The following is a 23,635-nucleotide window of genomic DNA, read 5'->3' as shown; positions in this document are numbered from 1 at the left end:
GGGTGCCATTTTCTTCTATAGAATCAGGGAAGTAAAGTAAAAAGGCAGAATAGAGAGGGAGAGGCGGTGGGGAAGTAAAGTAAAGAGGGCCGTCGGTCTTGCAAATCATCTCCTGGAATTGAGGAGGGGATGCATGAATTTCTTCTTTCTTGCAGCCATTCACAGGTGGGCGGGGTCAGATTGTCTCCCTGTGAGCTGAACAGAGGCACTTTAGTTTAATATTCAGGCAGGGGGGCAGGGTTCCCCGAGGCAGGCCGTTATCGATGATTATAGTAACAAAAGCAATGAAAAGCGAAGGCTAAAGTCAAAGAAGCAGATCCAACGTGGAGCCAGAATTGGCTCTTCCCTGCTACACCCTCAGACAGCAGGTAGGGTTGGGGAAGGTTATGGGTTGAACTGTGTCCCCGCAAAGGTTCTGAAGTCCTCCCAGTACCTGTGACTGTGACCGTATTTGGAAACAGCATTGTTGCTCACGATCAAGTTAAGATGAGGTCACTAGGGTGGCCTCTAATCCAATATGACTGGGGTCCTTATAAAAAGGGGAAATTTGGAGAGGGACTCACACACAGGGAGAAGGCCACGTGAAGATGAAGGCAGAGATGGGGGGATGCTCCTTCAAGCCAAGGGACCTCAGATTGCCGGAAACCACCAGAAGCTGGGAGAGGCCTGGACCAGCTTCTCCCTCACAGCCCTCGGCGGGAAGTGACCCTGCCGACACCTCGATCTCCAACTTCCAGCCTCCAGAACCATGAGACAATAAAAGTCTGATGTTTAAACACCCTCCTCCCTACCCCTGGGCTGTGAGACTTCGTTATATCAGCCTCAGGAAACTCAGACCTAAGAACTCTGCAAGAGCGCCACACACAGCCCTGCACTCAGCACTCAGCGAGCAGGGGCTTGGTCATCAGACCCTCCCAACGGTCCACTTACCAGCTCCAGGCTGTGGAGGGGAGGGGACACCTCTGCTTGGCCTGGGGGCCTCGGGAGCTTGAGTCTGTTGTAGTGTCTGCTCTGGGGCTGCTGGACTTCCTTTGGCCCCCAGCTCCTGTAGCCCAAGGATTTCCCCAGCGTCCTTGGAGGGTCCTGGGTGAGTCCTGGCCTCGGGCTCCAGGGCTGAGTCCTCTACCTCCAACATCGGCCTGGTCTCCACACCAGGGGCTGGTTGGCCCCTCTCAAGGTCCATGGGCATCTGCATCTCCTTGGGCTGGCTGCTTCTAGGCGACTAAAGAACAAAGTCATTTCTTCTGCTGACAGGAGCCTGCAGGACAGGCCCTTCCCAAGCCACTTTCAGGGAAAGAAATGCCAACTGTCTGATAGGTAAGCAAGGCCTGTGCAATTTTCGAGAGGAACACTGCACGGGGTCAGGTCCCTGCTCTGCCACCGACTCCTCGGGGGATCCCAAGAGAAGCCTGTGGTGGGTTGAATGGTGGGCACCCAAGGAGAGACCCACATCCTAATCCACAGTACTTGTGGATGGGACCTATTTAGAAATAGGGTCTCTTCAGCCGAGGTCATACTGGATAAGGGTGGGACCGGTATCCTATGACTAGTGCCCTTAAAAGGAGAGAGATTCAGAGACACACGGGGAGAGGCTGTGTGAAGACAGCAGAAATCGGAGTGACGCGCCCAAAAGCCAAGGAGCGCCAAGCACGTCCAGCCCCAACCAGGGGAAGCGAGGAAGCACCTGCCCCTAGAGCCCCGAGGGGACCAAACCCGCCAACCCCTTGATTTCGGATCTCTGGCCTCCAGAACTGTGGGACAGTAAGCTCGTAATGTTTGAAGCCCCCCGTCTATGGGGATCTGTCTCAGCAGCCCTGGGATACCAAAGAAAGCCTTTTGTCCCCTGTGCCTCAGCAGAATTTAAATCTTCCAGCACAGATGTCCCAGGGCTCTGCTAAGGTGGGCGCAGACACCACTGCACAGGCTAAATGTGGACGCAGCGGGGAAGGCCTGGGGCTGTCCCCCACCCCTCCACCTCCTGGGGCTTCACTGGACAAATCCCAGGGTGATACTTACAGGGCTGCCTGCCTCCTTTGGATTTTCTGCAAATCAAAAAGAAGAGAGAGAACAGAAAACAATTGATATTAACTATTACAGCGACTTCTGTGAGGAGAGGAAATGCCTCGAATTCACAGTCAAGAAAGTGGACTTATGTTTCCCAAAACCACAACCGACTGGAAAAACCACGCAGCTGGGAAAACACAGGAGGGGCACTTACTTGGTAAGCTTCCCCAGCACCCAGGGACCGCCTCCTCCAAGACCCCCTGGCTGGAGCTGCACCCGTCTCTCCTGGCTTCCCGGCCCCCGGTGCCCTGGACGCCTGTCCCCAGCAGCTGCCCTGCAATTTTGGTCTCAAGCCCTGCACATCGGGGAGCACGCCGCGGGCGGCTCCGAGCCCAGACACATGCAGGGCCCCCGAGATGGCAAGTGAGCAGAGCTGTGTTCAAACGACAGGCTCCCGTCGGGAACCACTGACCCCAGGCCCCCACTTCTGAGCTCCTGGTGCCCTTGCTGACCTGGTTCCCTCAAGGGTCAACGTGACTCTGCTTTACCTTTTCTTCTACAGTGGCAAATGATGAGGGACGCGGCGATGCAAAGGACCACAATCACAGCAAGGAGGATGCACACCCGCGTTCGGTTCCCTGCAAGGAGGCGAAACAGAGAATGCTGTCGCAGTGTCAGGCACGCTTACCCCATCCAAGTGACGCGCAGCTCTTGGGCGTGGTGGCAGCACCGCCATTCTCCAGGCCCCGAAGTGCTCTCTTGACGACTGTCGCCACGAACCTCCCCGGCAGGAGGCACGACAGGCTCCTCCTTCCTGCTCAGACAGGACCTGGGCTCAGAGGCCCTGGGCTGTTGCTCACATCCTTGGAAGCAGCAGGAGGTCTGACCGGCCAGCAGAGCAGCAAGAGGCCCTGGCATCCCGGGATGGGGCTCAGGTGTGAGTGGTCGCAGCTGCAGGATCTACTACCGGGTCAGCAGCAGGCAGAGCCTGGAGGAGGCTGGGAGGACGGAGGGGATGGCCAGTCCTCATGGCAGTAGGGCCGGGCCACGCTGGCCCAAGGGACAGGGCAGGGTCCACCCTGGGGAGACCTCTGGCGTGACCACTGGGGTGTCTCCGTCTCACCCTGCTGAGCTCCCAGCGCCGACAGGAGCCGTGGACACACAGACACGGGGGGCGGGGCGGGCCATCAGAGCCGTGGACGCTCAGCCACCCTGATGCCATCTGTCACCAAGGACAGAGGAGGAAGGAGCGAGTCTTTCCCGTGGTGCCACTGTTCTGCTAAAAGGCTCTTCTTTACTCTCTGATCAGGCCCTTCCTCATTCTGCCTTCTGTTTTGGTGTTATAATAGCCTTTAAAAGTGTTTGCGGGTTATAGAGGGAACCTACCTCAACATAATAAAGGCCATATATGAGAAACCCACAGCAAACATCATACTCAACGCTGAAAAGCTGAGAGCACTTCCTCTAAGATCAGGAAGGCGACAAGGATGCCCACTCTCGCCACTATTATTCAACAGAGTCTTGGAAGTCCTCACCACGGCAATCAGAGAAGAAAAGGAAATAAAAATTGGAAAAGAAGAAATAAAACTGTCACTGTTTGCAGGTGACACGATACTATACATAGAAAACCTTAAAGATGCCACCAGAAAACTACTAGAGCTCATCAATGAATTTGGTAAAGTTGCAGGATACAAAATAAATATACCGAAATCTCTTGCATTCCTATACACCAACAATGAAAGATCAGAAAGAGAAATCAAGGAAACAATCCCATTTACCATCACATCTAAAAGAATAAAGTACCTAGGGATAAGGAGGCAAAAGACCTGTATTCAGAAAACTATAAGATGCTGATGAAAGAAATCAAAGACGACACAAACAGATGGACAGACACAACATGTTCTTGGATTGGAAGAATCAATATTGTGAAAATGATTATACTACCCAAAGCAATCTACAGATTCAATGCAATCCCTATCAAATTACCAATGGCATTTTTCACAGAACTAGAACAAAAAATTTCACAATTTGTATGGAAACACAAAAGACCCCAAAGAGCCAAAGCAACCTTGAGAAAGAAAAACGGAGGTGGAGGAATCAGGCTCCCTGACTTCAGACTATACCACAAAGCTACAGTAATCAAGACAGTATGGTACTGGCACAAAAACAGAATTATAGATCAATGGAACAGGATTGAAAGTGCAGAGAAAAACCCATGCACCCATGGTCACCTAATCTATGGCAGAGGAGTCAAGAATATGCAATGGAGAAAAGACAGCCTCTTCAATAAGGGGTGCTGGGAAAACTGGACAGCTACATGTAAAAGAATGAAATTAGAACACTCCCTAACACCATACACAAAAATAAACTCAAAATGGATTAAAGACCTAAATGTAAGGCCAGACACTATAAAACCCTTAGAGGAAAACACAGGCAGAACACTCCTTGACGTAAGATCTTTTTTGAGCCACCTCCTACAGTAATGAAAATAAAAACAAAAATAAACAAATGGGACCTACTTAAACTGAAAAGCTTTTGCCCAGCAAAGGAAACCATAAACATAACAAGAAGACAACCCTCAGAATGGGAGAAAATATTTGTAAATGAATCATCAGACAAAGGATTAATCTCCAAAATATATAAACAGCCCATGCAGCTCAATATTAAAAAAAAAACAGCCCAGTCGAAAAATGGGTGGAAGATCTAAACAGACATTTCTCCAAAGAAGGCATACAGGTGGCTAAAAAGCATATGAAAAGATGCTCAACATCACTAATTATTAGAGTAATGCAAATCAGAACTACAGTGGGGTATCACCTCACACCAGTTAGAATGGGCATCATCAGAAAATCTACAAACAACAAGTGCTGGAGAGGGTGTGGAGAAGAGGGAACCCTCCTACACTGTTGGTGGGAACGTAAACTGGTACAGCCATATTGGAGAACAGTATGGAGGTTCCTTAAAAAACTAAAAATAGAACTACCATACGATCCAGCAAACTCATTCCTGGGCATATATCTGAAGAAAACCATAATTCAAAAAGATACATGCACCCCAGTGTTCGCTGCAGCACTAGTTACAATAGCCAGGGCATGGAAGCAACCTAAATGTCCATCAGCAGATGAATGGATAAAGAAGATGTGGTATATATACAATGGAACATTACTCAGCCATAAAAGAGAACGAAATAATGCCACTTGCAGCAACATGGATGGATTTAGAGATTGTCATACTGAGTGAAGTAAGTCAGACAGAGAAAGACAAATATCATATGATATCACTCATATGTGGAATCTAAAAAAAGGGTACAAATGAACTTATGTACAAAACAGAAACAGAGTTACAGATGCAGAAATCAAACTTATGGTTACCAGGGGTAAGGGGGGGAGGGATAAACTGGAAGATTGGGATTGACACATACACACTACTATACATAAAACAGATGACTAATAAGGACCTACTGTATAGCACAGGGAACTCTACTCAATACCCTGTAATGCCCTATATGGGAAAAAAGAGTGGATATATGTGTACGTATAACTGATTCACTCTGCTGTACACCTGAAACTAACACATTGTAAACCAACTGTGTTCCAGTAAAAATTTAAAGAAAAAAGGTCCTTGCATGTTATTTAAAACAGAAGGAAACTGACAAGCTGATTTTTAAGTCTCAGTGGATGTGCTGAGTCCAAGGGTGGCCTGACGACCCTGTGGAAGGAGGCAAGGGGGACTTCAGCTCCAATGGCAAGGCTGGCAGGAAAGTGGCACTGGCCCCAGAACAGACAAACAGGAAGCCCAGATGGACACGGCGCTCAGTTATGACCAAGTAACACTGAGGGCGGGGAAGGGATCGTCTTCAAAACACAAAACGGGGTAGTCGATATGTGCAGTGGGAAAACATACACTGAACCTAGACCCCTGCCTCACACCTCGCAAAACACCAATTCCAGGGTCGTGTAGAGTGAAAAAGAGAAAGGTAAGACCACGAAGCTGCTGGCAGATCACAGAGCAGAATACTTTCTCCGGGTGAGCAAAGATTTCTCACCCGGGAGAGGAAGAGTACCAAACATAGTGGAAAACAGCCACAAACTTGACCTCATTAAAATGAAGGACCTCTGTCCACAAGAGACCCCATAAAGCGAGTAAAAAGGCACCCTCGGGGGCAGAGGTGGGGGCAGAGGTGGCTGCAGATATCCGATACAAAGGGCTTGTATCCCAAGCTTATAAATAATTACCAATGTTTATAAATAATCATCAAAAATAAGAAAATGAAAACCCCAGACAACCGAGTGTAAAAATGGGCAAGACATCTTCAGGGACCTGGATGGACCTAGAGATGATCACATGAAGTGAAGTCAGTCAGGCAGAGAATGACACATACCGCATGAAATCTCTTATGTGTGGAATCTAAAAATATGACACAAATGAACATGTTTAGTAAACAGAGGCAGACTCACAGACGTAGAAAACAAACTGATGATTACCAAAGGGTAAGGGGGGATGAGGGGGGGATAAATTAGGAGTTTGGGATTAACAGATACACACTACTATATATAAAATAGACCAACAACAAGGTCCTACCGTATAGCACAGGGAACTATATTCAGTATCCTGGGATAAACCATAATGGAAAAGAATCTGAAAAGGAATATGTGTATGTATATATATATATAAAACTGAATCACTGCTGTACACCAGAAACTAACACAATATTGTAAATCAACTATACTTCAATAATAAAAAAAAGAATGGGGCTTCCCTGGTGGTGCAGTGGTTGAGAGTCTGCCTGCCGATGCAGGCGACGCGGGTTCGTGCCCCGGTCCGGGAGGATCCCACGTGCCGCAGAGCGGCTGGGCCCGTGAGCCATGGCCGCTGAGCCTGCGCGTCCGGAGCCTGTGCTCCGCAACGGGAGAGGCCACAGCAGTGAGAGGCCCGCGTACCGCAAAAAAAAAAAAAAAAAAAAAATAGTGCCTGAGCCGACACGGCCCCAACATGGGGACAAGGATGGCAGAGCCACCGCTTGTCCCCAAGGATTCTATTTGCTTACTCAAGACAGGAGTGTATGAACGGTGACCCATGGGCCAAGTCCTGTCCACTGCTATAAATAAAGTTTTATTCACACACAGCCAAGCAACATCAGCAGAGTTAAATTGTGACAACAGGGACCTTAGGGCCCACAGAGCCTCAACTTTTTACTTTTATGGATTTAAGAGACAGAATCAGACCTTACCAGCCTCTGGATGAATTTTTACGGCACAAACTGTATCCCTTGTGGCGTTGCAGGGTTGAAGGATGGTGCTGTCTTCACACCTGAGAGGAAGAATAAAGAAACCCTGAGCATTACTTCTCCCCGCCCAGGCCCAGCCCAAAGCATCCTTCTTAAAACCCACCCGTCAGGGGTTCGAGGGACCAGCCCCGGGTCCTGTGCTGCCCCACCAGGCTTCAGGCCATCAGTGTCTGGCATTTCCTGGGCTACCTGGCCCAAATTGGCTCAATGAGAATAAAGCTTGGGGATTCTCTGATATATAGGGGAGGGGCCTCCCTCTGCCTCTGCTCCCGGATAGAGATGTGCGTGGCTATGAGGACTGCACCTGCTGTAGCCATATCTCTACCAAGAGGGAACTCAGCCTAAAGACGAAGCTCATGGAGAAGGGGACAGGCAAGCAAGTCCAGAGAAGCCAGAGCCCTGATCAGACCGGACCCGAGGGCAGTCCTTACTCTGGACTTGTCCGGTTCCCAAGCCAACAGTTCAACATGGTCTGAGTTGTCTTCCCCAAAGCCCCCCCAAAATCTGCGCCCACTCGAAACCACAGAATGGGACCTTATTTGGAAATGCGGTCTCTGCAGATGTCATCGTGTTAAGATGAGGTCATACTGGATCAGGGTGGACCTGAATCAATGACCGGCGTCCTTAGAAGAAGGAAATTGTATGCAGGCAGAGAGAAGGCCACGTGAAGATGCAGATACGCAAAAGCACACAGGGAGAAGAGCATCTGGAGGTGGAAGCAGAGATTGAAGTGATGTGTCTACAAGCCAAGGAGCGCCAAGGACTGCCGGCAACACGGAAAGCTGAGGGAGCGAGGGAAATTCCTCCCTGGGAGTCTTCGGAGGGAGCACGGCTGCTGACACCTTGATTTCGGACTTCCGGTCTCCAGAACCGTGAAAGAATACATTTCTGCTGTTGATTAAAAGCCACCCACTTGTGCTTTGTTACAGCAGCCCCAGGAGACTCTTACCATGACAGTGGGCATCCCACCCTGCCTCAGGGCGTGGTACTGCCGTCCTCTCTGCCTGTGGTTTCCTTTGCCTGGAGCTTCCTCCCTCCCTCCCTCACGGGGCATCTGCTCTAGAGAGCTGTCTCTAGCATCCCCTCTGTCCCTCATGGGCTTGTCACTGTATAGGTGTTGGGATGGTCTCCACCATGGCTGGGGGCGCCAGGCCTGCCATAAGACCTGCAGGCCACGGCGGGGCTCATGATCACACCTGAAGGAAGGAAGGGAGGAAGGAAGGAGCATTGACTCCAGTCCAGGTGGAAACATCCAGGTGACTTGTCTGACTTAATTTCAGGACACCTCTGTGGGGCAGGTGCTACCATTAGCCCCATTCTACACATGGGAAAACGGAGGCTCCGGGAAGGGGACGGAAGAATAAGTGACCCGAAGCCAAACAGGCAGTAAATGGAGGAAGGGAACCCACGCCCAGGCCTGTTTGATCAGCTCACACACCCCAGGCCAACACCTTTTGCACCGGAAGCAGCTCTCTGTGCAGTCCATGGAGTCGCAGTAGAAGTGGCCCTGCTTGCACTGGCATAGCCGGTCGCTAGTTGGGAAGCATTCAGTCACCACCTCCTGATCTGCTGGAGGGAAGGCCGAGGGTCAGGCACAGGGGCCTGGACCCTGTCCTGCCCACGCCGGCCACGTCCAGGTTCGTAGTCAAAGCCTCAGAATCGTCACCCCCCTCCTTCCCCAGCAGGGATGGAGACAGGGACCAGCCAGACCTCATTCCCTGCATCCGGAGTGTCTGTGGAGGGGCCCGTGGGTGCCCCTGCAATCTGGGCTGGGGCACAGGGCCAACTGTTCAGAAACACCCCCAAATCATTCTGTCCATCTCGTTTGCCCCACAAAGATCAGAAGAGCACTACTCAGTGTGGACACTGAACGGTCTCTCCCAGCATCACTGGGGGATTCCGCCTTTCGCCTGTGACGGGCTCGCTCATGGGGCCACACCCCACATTTCACATCTACGGGGCTATTTCCACGGGGCCCACTGTCCACCCCCACGTGAATATCACACTGCTGAACTGTCTCTCTGTACAGAGTCCTAGTACTTGGGGGAGCCAGTGTGCTATCTTGTTTTCCTCCTTTAGGAAAGAAGGAAGTTGTTTTGGCAACTGTCAGCATAGCCAGTTTTATGAAATCTCCTATTGGGATAGTTTACTTTTTAAAAATAAAAATTGTATCTACTTAAGGTGTATGGCATGATAAGTTGATACATTCTGTTGGGATTTTCATTGGGAATGCACTAAACCTAAGAACCATTCCTGGGAAAACTGATACTTTTAAAACACTGAGGGAGTTCCCTATCAGTCCAGTGGTTAGGACGCAGCGCTGTCACTGCTGTGGCCCAGGTTCGGTTCCTGGTCAGGAACTAAGATTCTGCAAGTTACACCGTGCGGCCCAAAAAACCCCCCAACAAAACGTTGAGCCTTCCTGCTTACTACCTTGTGGTACTCCTCTCCGTATTTAGATGTCCTTAAATGTTGTTTGTTCACTTACACATTTATACATGCTTTGCTAGATTTATTCCAAAGAATCTTGTTTGTTTGGGGTTTTTTTGCTAATGGAAGTGGCATTTTTCAATTACATTTTAAAAAACAATGTCACTGATATACAGAGATTTGGAAGAACTTCTGTATATCATCCTTATACACAGCAACTCTGAAATCCTAATGACCTGTAGGTTGATTCTTTAGCCAATACATACAGCATCATGATAAAAACAAGCACTTTGGGGCTTCCCTGGTGGTGCAGTGGTTGAGAGTCCGCCTGCCGATGCAGGGGACGCGGGTTCGTGCCCCGGTCCGGGAAGATCCCACATGCCGCAGAGCGGCTGGGCCCATGAGCCATGGCCACTGAGCCTGCGCGTCCGGAGCCTGTGCTCCGTGACGGGAGAGGCCACAACAGTGAGAGGCCCGCGTATCGCAAAAAACAAAACCAAAAAAAAAACAAGCACTTTGTGATGTCTGCTCTAGCAGCCCCATCCCCGTGTTCCTCTGTGATAATTTCCTTTGGGGAGGTTCCCACAGGGCCAGTCGACAGGGGCACGTTGCCTGGACGGCAGCCCACTCACCCTCCCGGCACTGGGAACACGGCACGCAGCTGCTCTCCTTACTGGGGTGGGCCCGGAAGGTTCCAGACTCGCACTTCCTGCATTCTCCAACGCTGTGGTCCTGGTCTATGTATTTGCTGACGTAGTAGCCTGTGGCAGGTGGTACACGGAGGGGAGGTGGGTGTCCAGGGCTGTCCTGCTCTGCCGCAGACCCCGCCTGGTCTCTGAGGCCTCTGCATGAGGAGGTCCCAAGGCACCTGGAGGCCAGACGCCCTGCACAGTACCCACCCCTCTCCTCCCATCTCCTTGGAACATTCTGGACTGATCCGAGGCCACAGGTGTCCCAGAAACCGGGGACCTGAATTGCCCCTGGGCTTTTACTGATGACATGCAGTATGTGGGTGCTGGGCAGAGGTCACAAGATTTCATGTTGGACCAACTGTGTCCCTTTCTTTCCTACATGTGGTTCATGTAGGTGTGCGTGTGAATGCATGGATGTGTGTGTATAGATGTATGTAGTGTGTGTACTGGTGGGTGTGCACGTGTGTGTGTGGGGAGGATACGGGGCTGAGTGTCCAGGTTTTGGGTGTTTGGTCTCTGAACCTGGAGCCCCGGAAGGCACACTTTCCCGGGTAAAATGAGGCACGTGTGCAGGTGTGTGTGAGTAGACGATGCCCATGGTGATGGTACAGGTGTGTGGCTGGACCCTTACAAGAGGAGGCCATGAAGGGACTTTCATTGATCACGTGGGCACACCTGTCTGAGTGTGGATGGGGTGCGGGTGGGAAGGTGGGCGTGTCCAGCCTGGGCATGGGTCCTCACTTCTGTCCTCCAAGCCCTGCTGAACTCACCTCACCCATCTCAAAACAAGCACACACCACTCTGTTCACACGAGAGCCCCCAAGGTGGGTGCAGAGGTGGGGCACTGGGCAGCTGCCCAGGAGAGGCCCTCCCACCCACAGACAGCCAGGTACTCCCCACAGGCAGCCCCCAGCTCTGCTCGAAGGGACTGCGGCCTCCCTCCTCCCAGGCAGGGTCTGCCCCGGAAGGCTCTGGAAGTGGTCCCAGACTCACCAGCCGGGCAGAGTTTGCTGCAGCGGCGAAGGCTGGTAACCTCATACTCACCCGGGTTACACCGGGTCTCCCCGGTTGCCATGGTCACCTTCAATCAGAAAGAGGATATTGACATTATCAAAAGATGCCTCTGCTGCTGATGGAAGCAGACACCGAAACCCCTGAGCAAGGAGTGGCAGTCACCCCCCAACCTGGAGCACTGCCTCCCTCGTGGAAGTGGGCTTCCTCGGGGGAGCATCTCCGTGCTGTTCCACTCGCGATACAGAGCAGTATTATTTGGGGGGAATATGTTCTTCGGTTCCCAAATGCATGTGGATTTGTTGACTACTTAGATGGTAGGAGCCTATTTTATTTGCATGGCCAGAACTAGACCCTTTGTGGTAGTAAACCTTTGGAATTTAGTATTTGATTTTTTCTAGTCTATAGTTAATTGCTTCACCTGTTGCATATAGACTGTGTTAAGAAAGGATATTGTCTATGGGTTGGGAACGGGGATCTGAGTGTGTATGTGTACATCTTTGTATTATATATTTGAATGTACACACACACACACACACACACACTCAGCCCCCCGCAGCCCCGGCCCTCCGCAGTCCCGTCCCTCGCATGCCCCGCCCCTTCCACTGGGGCTCCCCGCGCTCAGTCACCAAGGATGTGCAGCGGGCTCGGCCCCGCCTGGGCCTTTGGGTGCAGGAAACTTCCCGTTGAGACCTGCTCCGGATGGGAACCCGGGTGCGGGATGTCCCGCCGCCCGCGTCATCCTCGCTCCGGACGCGCGCCCAGGCCACAGCCCCCTTCCCGTTCTCAGAGTCCTCCCTCCCCCGAGCCCCTCCGCCGCCGTCCCACCTGCGCCGCGAGCAGCAGCAGCACCGCCAGGACAGCGCGCGCCCGGGCCTCCATCGCGACGCCTCTCCGGACGAGCTGACAACTGCGGTCACACTTCCAAGCCTGGCTACCCGTCGACCCCCCGGGCCCCATTCACTGAGGAGTTTCTGACTTCACAGCCAATCGGAGGGGATCTTCTGACCAAAGTACCCAATCGGAGCGGACGGTCTTCCCCTCGCCCCACCCACGGGCTCCGCCTCCCAGTTGCCGCGCCTCCCAGCTGGAAGCGGTACTTTTCGCTTCTCCGAGTTCTCGTAGGTCGGCCACGCGGAGGAGACGCCTAGGACCGGTGGTCCTAGACTCGCGTTTCGGCCCTGCCCGTCCCTGGACCCCGCGCCTCCCGCCTCAGATGCCGAGGTCTTCAGCCCAGGCCGTCGCCGCGCCGGGGCCACCGATGGGCTTCGGGCTTCGGTGCCCCCGGGACGGCCATTCCCGGCCCTCCCCCCAAGTTTAACTTGTTGCCCAGTCGCTTCCGAGGGGGCGGGGGAGGGCAGGGTGTATGCACAGACCCCGCTGCAAAGGAAAGGACGGAGCGCCTCGCTTGCCGCGCCCCCCTCCCCAGCCCCTCCTGGGCGAGCACGCTGCCGACCGCCGGTCCCCCCTCACCCGCCCCTCCTGCGCCCTCGGCCCCAGATGCCCCAGGGGCTCCGACCTGGGCTCAGGTGGACGCCGCACACCGAGCGTCTGTCTCTCCCTCCCCGCCTCAGCCCACAGCATCTTTTGAGCTGCCCGCGGGAGCGACGTTGATGAGGGAGGCGGGTGAGGTGGATGAGAGGGATTCAAGGGGAGGAGACCCTTCCTTCGTGGGGAGAGCAGGATGCAGCCCAGGCACATCCACAGGGAGCTTCGCGCCCCTTCATCTCCTCAACCTCCTCCAACGTCCCCCGCCCCCACCCGGAATCCCGTACTCCAGGGGACCCGCTCAGCTGCTTGAGTCTCTCTGCCCTGTCTGGGACCCAGGTCGCTTCTGCTAGAAGTTCTTCCTACTAGAGGTTGCTGGCTGTTCACCCAAGGAGGTGACAAGGTGAGGTGACTGTCACTGTGTCCCCAGGAAGTGCATCTCCTCAGCCTCTCTCTTTGCTGCTCTGAGTCTCCTAGAGGGTGAGGTGGGGGCCCCGCACAGGCCCTCCTGAGCTTCCACTCTCCTAGTCCAGCTGCAACATCCTCTTCCCGCCCACATGCCCTGGGAGCCAAGCCAGGCACACTGTCAGTGGGGCGGGGAAATGGGTACTGAGTGGACGTGAGGGTGGGAGGCCCAGCTCTGGACCCTACATCATTCTAGATTTAACCACCAGCATCTGGACACCCAAGAGTTGGCTGATGGACCCTGAAACCACGTCCAGGTTTTTACTGCACGGAGGGGCTGCGTGATGCCCTTGCAGCCACCCCTCTGGGCATTGGCCACCTGTTCCCCTGGGACGATGCCCACCCAGCTTTCTTTTCCTCGTTATTTAGAGTAGTTCTTGGCCTACCAAGGACATAAAGAGAATTCTGGAGGAGATTCCGAGGCTGCAGGGGTCAGGGGTTGGAGGGGCTGGTGGATCAGGCTGCAGCAGGGTGGCCCCGTCTGGCTCTGAAGGGGTCAGGGTGCAAGATAGGTGGCCCAGGGCTTTGGGTCCAGAGCAGCCTGCCTCAGTAACAAGGTGCAGAATACTTCCACCTGGAAAGCACCCACCCTCAGCAGGGAGGGACAACCACGTGGGATCCAGAGCCAGTCTAGGGGGACTGCCCTCGATGCGGGATCCTGGGAGTCCCGTCTGCTTGGTGCAGGCGTGAGGGCTGGGATGGCAGTGCCCACCTGCCCCTTCCTCGGCTCCAGTCCAAGTCCATCCTGTCCTGTGGCCTCTCCCTCTGTGTCTTTCCTCCTTCATGTACTGTCAGGGCTGGGCTGCAGTCTCCCTGTACTGTGGTGCATGGGGTCTGCGGTCAGCTGTCCCCACCCTCCCCTTCAGGGGTATCCTGGGCTGTCCCAGAAAAGGGAGGCCCACTCACCTGGCCCTGGTGTTTGTGAGTACTGGCAATGGTGGCCACAGTGGAACTGAAGGGCTGGGCTGGGGGCAGCAGGGCAGGGAGGGGGCTGTTACTGTGGAGAAGGGACCAGGCCAAATGGGCTTGAGGGCCACCCTGGAGGCCCCGGTGGGCAGCGCCCCTCCCGTGTCCTCAGCTGGCTCAGCGGCTGTTTGACAGGACCCCAGCTTCCTGGCGCTGGCTCAGCAGGGTGGGCAGCTTCTAACTGCTCCCTGCAAACTGCACCCCCATCCTTCACGGACCTCCTCCCTCCATCCTCAGGGCCTCGGACCCTTCCCTGGGCCCCTCCAGCCCCAGACAGCTTCTGCTGGCATTGAGCTTCTCCCCTGAAAGACATCCCACCCCCACCAGTTTCCAGAAGTTCCCCAAGAAGACAACACACACAATATGTGTGTCTTGTTTATTTCAAGGGATGGAGCAAAGACATGTCCCCAAACTGGGGGAGGATAAGAACATGGGTACATAAACTGGACAATCAGCTCAGATGACACCGTCACAACATAGTTTAAGGCTCCGTGTGTATCTATATGTGCAGATGCTCACACACACACACACACACACACACACACACACACACACACACACACACACACACACACACCCTGGCATTTGACACAGGAATGGAGGCCAGACGCCAGGCGCTGTTTGCAGCCTGCCTAAAATATTGCGATTGCGTTTATTAAAAACGTGTGGGAGGAGAAGACCGTGCATCAGTCTGAGCAAAGTGTCCAACTCAGGCTCCGGGCCGGGGACGCTGTCCCCAGGCACGCCGTGCTCATGTGTGCCCGCCCCAGCTTGGCACGTCCTGGCTGAGGGAGGTGGGGCGGGTCCTGTAGGTATAGGAACTGGGCTCTGTCCAGACAGCACAAAGGCAGAATAAAGCCCCAAGCGCCCTCTCCGAAGCAGCCCACCCGTGGCCCCTCCAGGGCAATGTGGGCAGGGTCTCAGGAAGGGCTGGCCTGTGTGTCAGGCCCAAGGAGGGCCTGGGGTCCCGGCTTGCTCCTCAACGCCCCCACTCACCCCTGCTGGGGAACGACATCCAGAGACCTGCAGGCTCTCCTGCCCCTCCGCCATCAATCCCCTGAGGCTGACCAGGGAGGATGGGACGAGGTCACCAGGGGGTGCAGTGCACGACGAATGTGGCATTTGGCTTCAGCATTAAGGCCAGCGCCTCCCCGGGAGGACCCCGTGTGGCCCCCCAGGTCCCTCCTGCTGTTGTGCCGCCCTGGGCCCCTCTGTCCACAGAGGCCGTGCTCGCTGAGTCTCTGCCTCCACGGGGCTGGCTTAAAGTGCTAGGTGCCTGGGAGGGAGGCTGGGGCTGCCCGAGTTCTGCAGGCGATGCCCACGCCGTCCCCGAAGGGCTCTTATTTGAGGATGTAGTTAATGAGCAGCTGACACGCCAGGAACATGCAGAGCAGGAACCACGAGCGGGGACTGTGCAAGAGGCCTGGGGCTGGTGCCTGCCTGGCCTGTGCCGTGGAGCTCAGCACGGCCGAGAGATGCCTGGAATGATAGGGCACCGCAGTTCAGCTGGGGCCAGCCCAGGCAGGGTGGCACGTCCCTGCCCCGGGGTGCAAGGGGGGGAGGGACCCAGGGCCCAGTGGCTGCACTGCGCTTCCTGGGCACACATTCCGGGGGGGGGGGTCAAGGCTGGGGGAGCTGGGCCTCTTACATCCTCCCTCCCACCTCCATTGTTATGGGCTGAACTGTGTCCCCCAAAATCCTCTGTTGGAATCCTGACCCCCAGCGCCCCAGAATGCAACTGTATTTGGAGATGTGACCTTTAAAGAGGTGAATAAAGTAAAATGCGGCCACTAGGATGGGCCCTAATCCCGTAGGACTGCTGTCCTTATAAGAAGAGGAGGTCAGGACACAGACACACACAGAGGGACGACCCCGTGAGGACCAGGGAGAAGACGGCCGTCTACACGCCGAGGAGAGGCCTCAGGAGGAACCAGCCCTGCACTGATCTTGGACTGCCAGCCTCCAGGATTGGGAGAGGTAAATGTCTGTGGTTGAAGCTGCTTCCCTGTGGTACTCTGTATGGCAGCCCAGGAAACCCATAGCCCCGCCCTGGACTCTGACGTCAGTGTGTGTCTGGACCTCAGCAGAAGCTTCCGGCGGTTCTCCCAGCCACCCGCCTCGCAGCTAGTCTCCTCCTGTGGTGCTAGATGGCCACCCCGACACCCCCCCCCCGGCTCCCACGGCCTCTGGGCTCAGCTCCACCATCTCCGCCCCCTCACCTGACTCGCCCTTCTCCCGACAGCGGCCCACCTGTGGTGCCCTCTGCTCTCAGTGCTGGCCTCTGCTCTCCCCCTTTGCAGCTCCTCCCTGCCCACCTGCATCCTCCTCCAGGAAGCCCTCCCTGACCATGGAGACAGCATTCCTCTCCCTCTCTCAGCCCCACACAGCCTGCAGTGGAGTGGGGTGCTAAAACGGTGTGAAACGCCTCTATGCCGCATATGGGTGGGTCACAGGCATGAAATTCTAGGCTTCCGAGGGTGGCTCCGATGCTAACAGCTGGTTAAGTGCTCGCTGGGTGCCAGGCACAGAGCTCATCCCTCTGCTCCATCCTCTTCCCGCCCCAGGGCCACTGCTGTCACTCCAGTTCACAGATGGGGAGACTGAGGCAGGGACAGCCCGAGGTCCCACAGGCCGGGAGTCCTGCAGCCCTGCTGGAGCCGGGAGCCTGGCTCTGGGGCAGAGCTGGCAAGCAGGGCTCTGCCTCCTGGTGCCGGCAAATAGAGTGTGTTCCCAGTCTTCCCCGCGATGACTCACCCAGCTGTTCCCGAGGACCCACTATTCTTGGAGCTGGGGCCACCGCGGGGCGGTAGGAGGCATCCTCGGGGGAGCCGGTGCTGGCAGCACCTCCTTCCAGCTTGTCTGCTCCACCCGCCACAAGCACGGGCAGCCCTGCCCTGGTTCACCTGGACTCCATCAAGCCCCCGCCAGACCCAGCATCCTCCTTGCCAGCTCAGCCTGTTCACACGCCGCGTTCTGCCCTGCCCGCCCCTCGCAGAGGGCAGAACCCAGGAGGTCCCCTGTCCTCGCCCAGTAGCCAGACTGGCTGAAGTCCTGAGGGTTCTAGCCCAAGTGACAGTGCAGGTGAACGCCTGCCCTCACCCCCCGCCGGCTCTGGCTCTCCTGCTCTCTGACCCGGAGCCCCGGCTGGACCCCCGAGCATGGCCCACCTATGTAGCTCCTGCTGGGCCTCCCGGATGGACAGGATCCCCTCGTGCAGCAACTGCAGCCGCCACGCTTCCTTCCCACACCGAGGGCACGGGCTCTTGCAGCCTGGGACGCAGGACCCGGGGGACAAGGGAACACGGGGTGGGGGGGAGAAGTGAGGATGAGCGGGGATGTCTGGGGAGCCGGCAGGTGGGGTCGTGGGGCCGTGTCCCACCTCACAGGAGCCTTCAGGTGAAGCTAATAACACAGGGAGGTGGTGCCGAGGGATGTTTCCAGAGGGAACCCCGGGCTCCGCTGGCCTCTGATTCGCCCAGAGGCGGGGACCAAGCTGGGGAGACAGGCACGCCCTTGAGGGCAGGGGGCAGAGAGGCAGGAGCCAATCCGGAGAGTCACAGACAGATGGACAGGTCACAGCCCCGCCCCTCGCTCTGGCCCCGCCCCCTGAGTGCAGACGCGGGAGCCCTGCCCCCTCCCACACCCCCCTCTGCCCTTCGGCTTCTCTGTCCTCCCGCCCTGAAGCGGGCCTGGCCCAGGAGGGCTCACCGGGAGCGAAGTCACGGTCCTCCTCCTCGTCAGAGAGCTCTGGGCAGGACTCGGGCGTGGAGCCGCTGCTCTCGGTGGCCTGGCTGTGGCCAGACGGCTGGTCGCTGGCCTTGCGGAGCCGCCGGTCGGGGCCAGACCCCTGGAGGGAGATGGAGCGGCTGTGGCCGGGAGCTCACCCACACCCACCGCACCCTCGTGCGCCCGCCGTGCCCTCGGGGACCTGCTGGGGTGTCGCTGGCCTTGGGGACGTGGTGGTGGGCTTATGCCAGGGCAGCTCCGGAGGAGGTGGCCGGCGGAGGAGGGAACTGCTGGCTCTGGGTGCACAGAGGAGGTCTGGCCCTGCCTGGACTGGAGCCTCACTCCCCCCGGGCCTCAGGGTCCTCAGGGGTAATGCAGACTGCTGGCCCCTCTGCGGCGGCCTGGGGACCGTCACGAGGTCCTGCCCAGTACATGCGGAGATGATGGGGGTGGGGCCAGGGACCCGCTCAGTGTGTGAGCTGAGGGCTCCCCCATCATGGAGGGACCCCCAGGCTGGCCGGCCTCAAACAAACCCCCTGAGTACAGGAGTGGCCAGGTGACAGCAGGCCTGTGTCCAACAGACGGGCCCAGGATGGTGCCTGGACGCTCTGCATCAGGGCCCTGTGGCTCTGATGTGTATCAGCGATGGGGGTGGGGTCAGTGCTGGGGGGTGGGGTCAGCGATGGGAGGTGCAGACAGAGATGGAGGGTGGGGCAGTCCACCCAGGTGGACTTTGCTGCAGGGACAGGTTTTGGGGTTTGGTGGGGCCTGAGCCGACTGGAAAGGCTTAAGTGAAGGAGGACGATACAGAGGGGCATCAGGTGGACACGTGTGCGAGGGGCCGGGGCCATCTGGTCGAGGTCGAGGGGCCGCGGAATGTGGCGGAAGGGTGGGTGGGACACACATGGCTAGTGAGATATTGTGGCCCCTGTTTGCTGGGAAAATTGGGGCCCCTGGGCAAGATGGGGAGTCCTCCCCTCCCTGCCCCGGGTGGGCCGTGCCCCCCGGCCGTGTGCACAGTGGGTGCCTAGCTGGTGTAGCGTGTGCTGTTCCACACGTGGAACCTGCCCACGTGGTGGGGGCCACTCCAGGCTTCCCTCAAAAGGCATCTCTGTCTGGAGCTCTCCTTCCTCGTGTCTCCTGGAACCTCCCACCTGCCCTCGCCCGCGCCTCCCACCCTCTCTCCCACACTTTTGAGGCCCAGGCATCTGGGTAAATGTGCCGTCTCCTGCTCCTACTTGGGCGAGTCCCTGGACTGCCCAGAGCCTCCGTTTTTTCATCTGTGGAATGGGATAGCATGCTGCCCGCACCGCAGAGGGCGGCTCTGGGGGTTGATGGGCCAGGACCATACACCCTGGCACAGTGCCCTGAACACCAGGGTGCCCTGGGAACTGAGCGTCCTGCAAATCCAGGCGTCCAGGCCCCATGCTGGGCAGGGAAGGGCAGGACAGGGAGGCAGGGGGATGCCAGAGGAGACCCTGCTAGGACGTGGGTCAGAGTGTGCCAGGGTGGGGGACCCAGAGGAGGGGGGCCAGGCAGGTGGGTGTGAGGGTGGGCATGGGGCCACACCTGGAGGGACCCAGCAGGGGCCCTGGGGGTGGTGCTGACCTGGTGCCTGGGCCCCGGGCTGCCCAGGAAGGTGGTCTGGCCGGCCATGGTCTCCCGCTGCAGGGTGTGCAGGACCCCGTCTTGCTCAAACTGGGCAATGTCCTTCAGGGGGTCCCAGGGGCTGTGGCTGGAGGGTCCAGAGAGTGTCTGTTGGCAGGGGCGGTGGCCCTCGGAGTGAGGGGGCCCCAGCCCGGCCCAGCCCTCAGCCTCCCAGCAGGACCGGAGACCCCCAGGGGAGTGACCGTTGCCTGCACCTGTGTGCAGCCCCTGTGTGACCCTCCCTCCCCATCACCCAGGGCCAGGATGGTGGGGGTCTGCTACCCAGCCCACCGCGGGGCCCAGGCCGCTGTCTGCCAGCGCTCACTCCTCGTATCGGTAGCGCCACTCCTGAGTGGTGGGGTCCAGGTGGAACAGCTGTGGCGTCCAGGGCACCAGGTTCTGCTGGCGCTCTCGGGCCTGATGCCGCTGTGCCTCCTCCAGGGCAAACTTCTCCTGTGTGGCTTTGTGCTGGTCACCCTCGCTGATGGCCCTGGTGACGTGCTGCCAGAGCCTGCGAGCGGAGCACACGTTCTGAGCTGGGGGACCTGGGCAGTCCCGTCCCCTCACACTAGAGGGGAGCCTCAGAGCAACCTCCGCTTGATTGCCTCCAGTGACAGGGAGCTCACTGCCTCTCAGGGTGCCCGGGTCTCCTGGGCACTGTTGATTTACCCTGAGATGGTTCTTTCTTATGCTGGACGCACACCTGCCACCAGCAGGGCCCTCCCTGTGGACTGCAGGTCATCTGCCCTGGAGCCTGCTCTTCCCCAGGCCTCCCCTGCTCTCTCTCCAGCTGCCCACAGCTGGATGTGTCCTCTGCCCAGAAAGGTCCACTCAGGTCCATCCTCCCTGCCACAGACATCCAGGGGACGTGCACCCAGGAGACAGCAGCTGCCGGCCCGGCCACCCCAGCCGTGGTCAGGGGTCCTGCGGCGCCCGGGCCTTACCGCTCCGACTCCAGCTCTGTCTGCTCCTCCAAAGGCACCGTGTGCCGCTTCAGCCGCTGCCCGCGGACCTCCTCGCTGGGGTTCCAGAAGAGCTCGGCGCCTCCTCTGCCCTCCTCCTTGATGAACACTTCCCTGTCCTGCCCCAGACAGCCGGGCAGGTCAGAGGTACCGGCCGTGGCCTCTGCTGCCCCCGGGCCCACCCGCGCCTGCCCGGAGGCGGCCTCTCACCCAGTGTCCCGTGAGCCGCGCCAGGACCTCCTCGCCCGATGTGATCTTCCCGGAGATCTGGTTGATGCTCGTGCTGCCCCCGAAGAAGGGCTGTGGGGACACACCCGAGACGATGCCCTTACGACGCTGGTGAGGGCGGCAGCCACGGCCCCCTCGTGGAGCTGGGGAGGAGGGGCCCCTTCCTCATGGGTGAGTGGGAGGTGAGCTCCCAGCCCCAGTGCATGGGGGGCTGGCTGGGACGGGACTGAAGCTGGAGGTGGCCATGCTCGCCCACGGTCCAGCCTGAGCTCAAGGGTGCTGGGTCCCTGCCAGGGCTTTGTGCCCCGTGGTGGGGAAGGGGCCTGGGCCTGTCCTAGCTCTGCTGTGTGGCCTGTGGGAAGCCCCTTCCCCTCTCCGAGCCTCGCTGTGCTACAGGGAAGCCAGGAGCTGCTCGTCCATGTGCACCTGTCAGGAAACCATCCCTGGGGCACTGAGAGGGCAAGAGGGGGCCACCCAAGGCCTCGCCTCTCCCCGGCCCAAGCCCCACGCCCCCCAAGGCCCCTGGGTGGCCGAGGTGCTGCGGCCAGTGCTACCTTGAGCTTGAATTCCAGCTCAGCCTGGAAGTTGTTCTTCTCACACTCGACGGTCACTCTGCCGCCCAGCTCCATGGTCATGGTGCCGTAGAGAATGCCTGGAACACAGCCGCACTGAGGGGTCAGGGCCACCCCCTGGCCAGCCGAGTCCCCAGACCTCTGCTGAGTCCTGACCCAGCAACACTGAGCCGGGGAGGCCCCTGTCAGGGCTCGGAGGGCGAGACGGGAGCAGGGAGGGGGCAGGCGCTCTGGGGGCAGTGCTGCCAGGAGGGGGAGAATCTCGTTAGGTGAGCAGAGCCCGTGACCGGGCCTGATTCCGCAGTGACCAGCTCCCTGCAGCGAACGGGGTCTCTGGCCCCAGGGCCTTTGCTCATGCGAGTTGCTAAGTCTGGGAGACATCCCCACCCTTTACTAGGTCACCTCCTCCAGCAGCCCCTGTTCCAGGCTCCCAGGAGCCCCACTGCCCCCGGGAGACCCTTGTCAAGGCCTGTCACTCCGTTCCGCAGATCCTGCCCCGATGTAGGTGGCTGCATCTTCCCTGCTCACTGCTGCGCCCAGGACGGGCCCACGTGGTTTTCTTTTTTTTTTAACTTAATACATATATTTTTTAATTACTGAAGGAAAGCATGAGTCTTCTATTTCTGGTCTTACGGAGGGCTTACTCTAAAAGAAAAAAAGAAATGAGGGAAGGAAGGAAGGAAGGAGAAGGAAGAAAGAAAGGATCATTCTCACTTGAAAACACTTAGAGATGTGGGATAAAATAAGTCTTCCAAAAATTAAAAAAACAGACTTCCCTGGTGGCTCAGTGGTTAAGAATCCGCCTGCCAATGCAGGGGACATGGGTTTGAGCCCTGGTCCGGGAAGATCCCAGATGCTGCGGAGCAACGAAGCCCATGTGCCACAACTACTGAGCCTGCGCTCTAGAGCCCATGAGCCACAACTACTGAAGCCTGCGTGCCTAGAGGTCGTGCTCCACAACAAGAGAAGCCACCGCAGTGAGAAGCCCATGCACCGTAACCAAGAGTAGCCCCCGCTCACCGCAACTAGAGAAAGCCAGCGTGCCGCAACTAAAGAAAGCCAGCACGCAGCAACGAAGACCCAACGCAGCCAAAAATAAATAAATAAATAACTTTATTTAAAAAAAAAAAAGATTTAGCACTAATTAAAAAAAAATTTAAAAAGACAAGCTAATTGAAATCGCAAAAAGGCTGGAATCACCCCCAAATTCCCCTGTGCACAGGGTGGAAAAGCTACATGGAAGGGAGTCGGGCCTCTGAGCTGCTCTGGTGTCTCTCCAGGACACACTAACGCAGAGTCAGAGAAGCAGCTGCAGGGCCGCGTGTGCAGGGCCCGATTCTCTACTGCGGGGGGTGGGGGAGGAGGTCTGAGAGACCCTAGAACTGTCTATACCTTGTTATGTAGTTTTGACTTTGGAACCGGGTACATATTTCATTTACAAAATTATTTAAAAAACGAAGTTAAAAGAGCAATTCCTAAAAATCCAAAGTGAAATGAAACAAAAGACCAGAGTGGGCGTGATCCCAGAGGGGTATATCTGATGACCTTACAGATCCCAGAGGGATCCACTCAGGACAAGAAGCACAGACATCACAGCCCACGCTGCCTTCAGCCATCGCGGGGAGGGAGAGAGGGGGGAGGGGGGAGGGGGGAGGGGGGAGGGGGAGGGGGAGGGATGAATAGGGGAATTCATCTATTCAGATTTTTTAGGGTGGTGAAACTATTGTGATACTGTAGCGGTAGAAACATGCATTTGTCCAAATCCATATAATTATACAACACAAAGTGTGAACCCTAATGTAAACTATAGACTTAAGTTAATAATAATGTGTTAATATCAACTAACCAATTGTAGCAAATGTAGCATACCAATGCAAGATGTTAACACTAGGGGATCCGAGTGTGTGTGTGTGTGTGTGTGCCTGTCTGTGTGCATGTTGGGATGGGTGGGGTATATGGAACTCTCTGCACTTTCTGCTAAAGTTTTTGTAAACCTAAAAGCACTGTAAAAAAGAAAGTCTGTTAATTAAAAAATAAAAAAGAAATCCTATAACTGAATCACTTTGCTGTATACCAGAAATTAACACAACACTGTACAGGAAAAAAAAAAGAAATCCAAACCTTGAACTACTACAGTGAAATTGCAGAAAACCACAG

The 23,635-nt window shown here is 56.5% G+C and overlaps 2 protein-coding genes across 4 annotated transcripts in view; both read right to left on the bottom strand.

Annotated features, from left to right (window-relative positions):
• Positions 1–2,532: 2,532 nt before the first annotated feature.
• On the bottom strand, positions 2,533–12,306 carry LOC309826179 (tumor necrosis factor receptor superfamily member 26-like; the record flags this gene model as incomplete). The annotated part of the gene is made up of 7 exons (XM_082660140.1): positions 2,533–2,642; positions 2,693–2,818; positions 7,235–7,314; positions 8,743–8,857; positions 10,354–10,482; positions 11,407–11,494; positions 12,253–12,306. The coding sequence occupies 7 exons, from the start codon at positions 12,304–12,306 to the stop codon at positions 2,533–2,535; spliced, it is 702 nt and encodes a 233-aa protein (XP_082516266.1).
• Positions 12,307–14,720: 2,414 nt separating this feature from the next.
• The window catches only part of OSBPL5 (oxysterol binding protein like 5), a 65,199-nt gene continuing 56,284 nt past the window's right edge, over positions 14,721–23,635 (bottom strand). For all 3 annotated transcript variants that reach the window (XM_082659700.1, XM_082659701.1, XM_082659699.1), the window contains 8 exons: positions 21,461–21,558; positions 20,889–20,978; positions 20,661–20,797; positions 20,042–20,227; positions 19,678–19,804; positions 18,052–18,190; positions 17,511–17,613; positions 14,721–15,822 (listed from right to left, as the gene is read on the bottom strand). In XM_082659700.1, the coding sequence (XP_082515826.1) occupies positions 15,684–15,822; positions 17,511–17,613; positions 18,052–18,190; positions 19,678–19,804; positions 20,042–20,227; positions 20,661–20,797; positions 20,889–20,978; positions 21,461–21,558 (1,019 nt within the window). In that variant the 3' untranslated portion in view covers positions 14,721–15,683. The remainder of the gene's footprint in view (positions 15,823–17,510; positions 17,614–18,051; positions 18,191–19,677; positions 19,805–20,041; positions 20,228–20,660; positions 20,798–20,888; positions 20,979–21,460; positions 21,559–23,635) is intronic.

This window comes from Grampus griseus, assembly GCF_964374135.1.
Source record: "Grampus griseus genome assembly, chromosome: 8".
NCBI classification, from domain to species: Eukaryota; Metazoa; Chordata; class Mammalia; order Artiodactyla; family Delphinidae; genus Grampus; species Grampus griseus.
The sequence above is the reverse complement of the archived record's forward strand: the minus strand, read 5'-3'. Positions and strand labels throughout refer to the sequence as shown.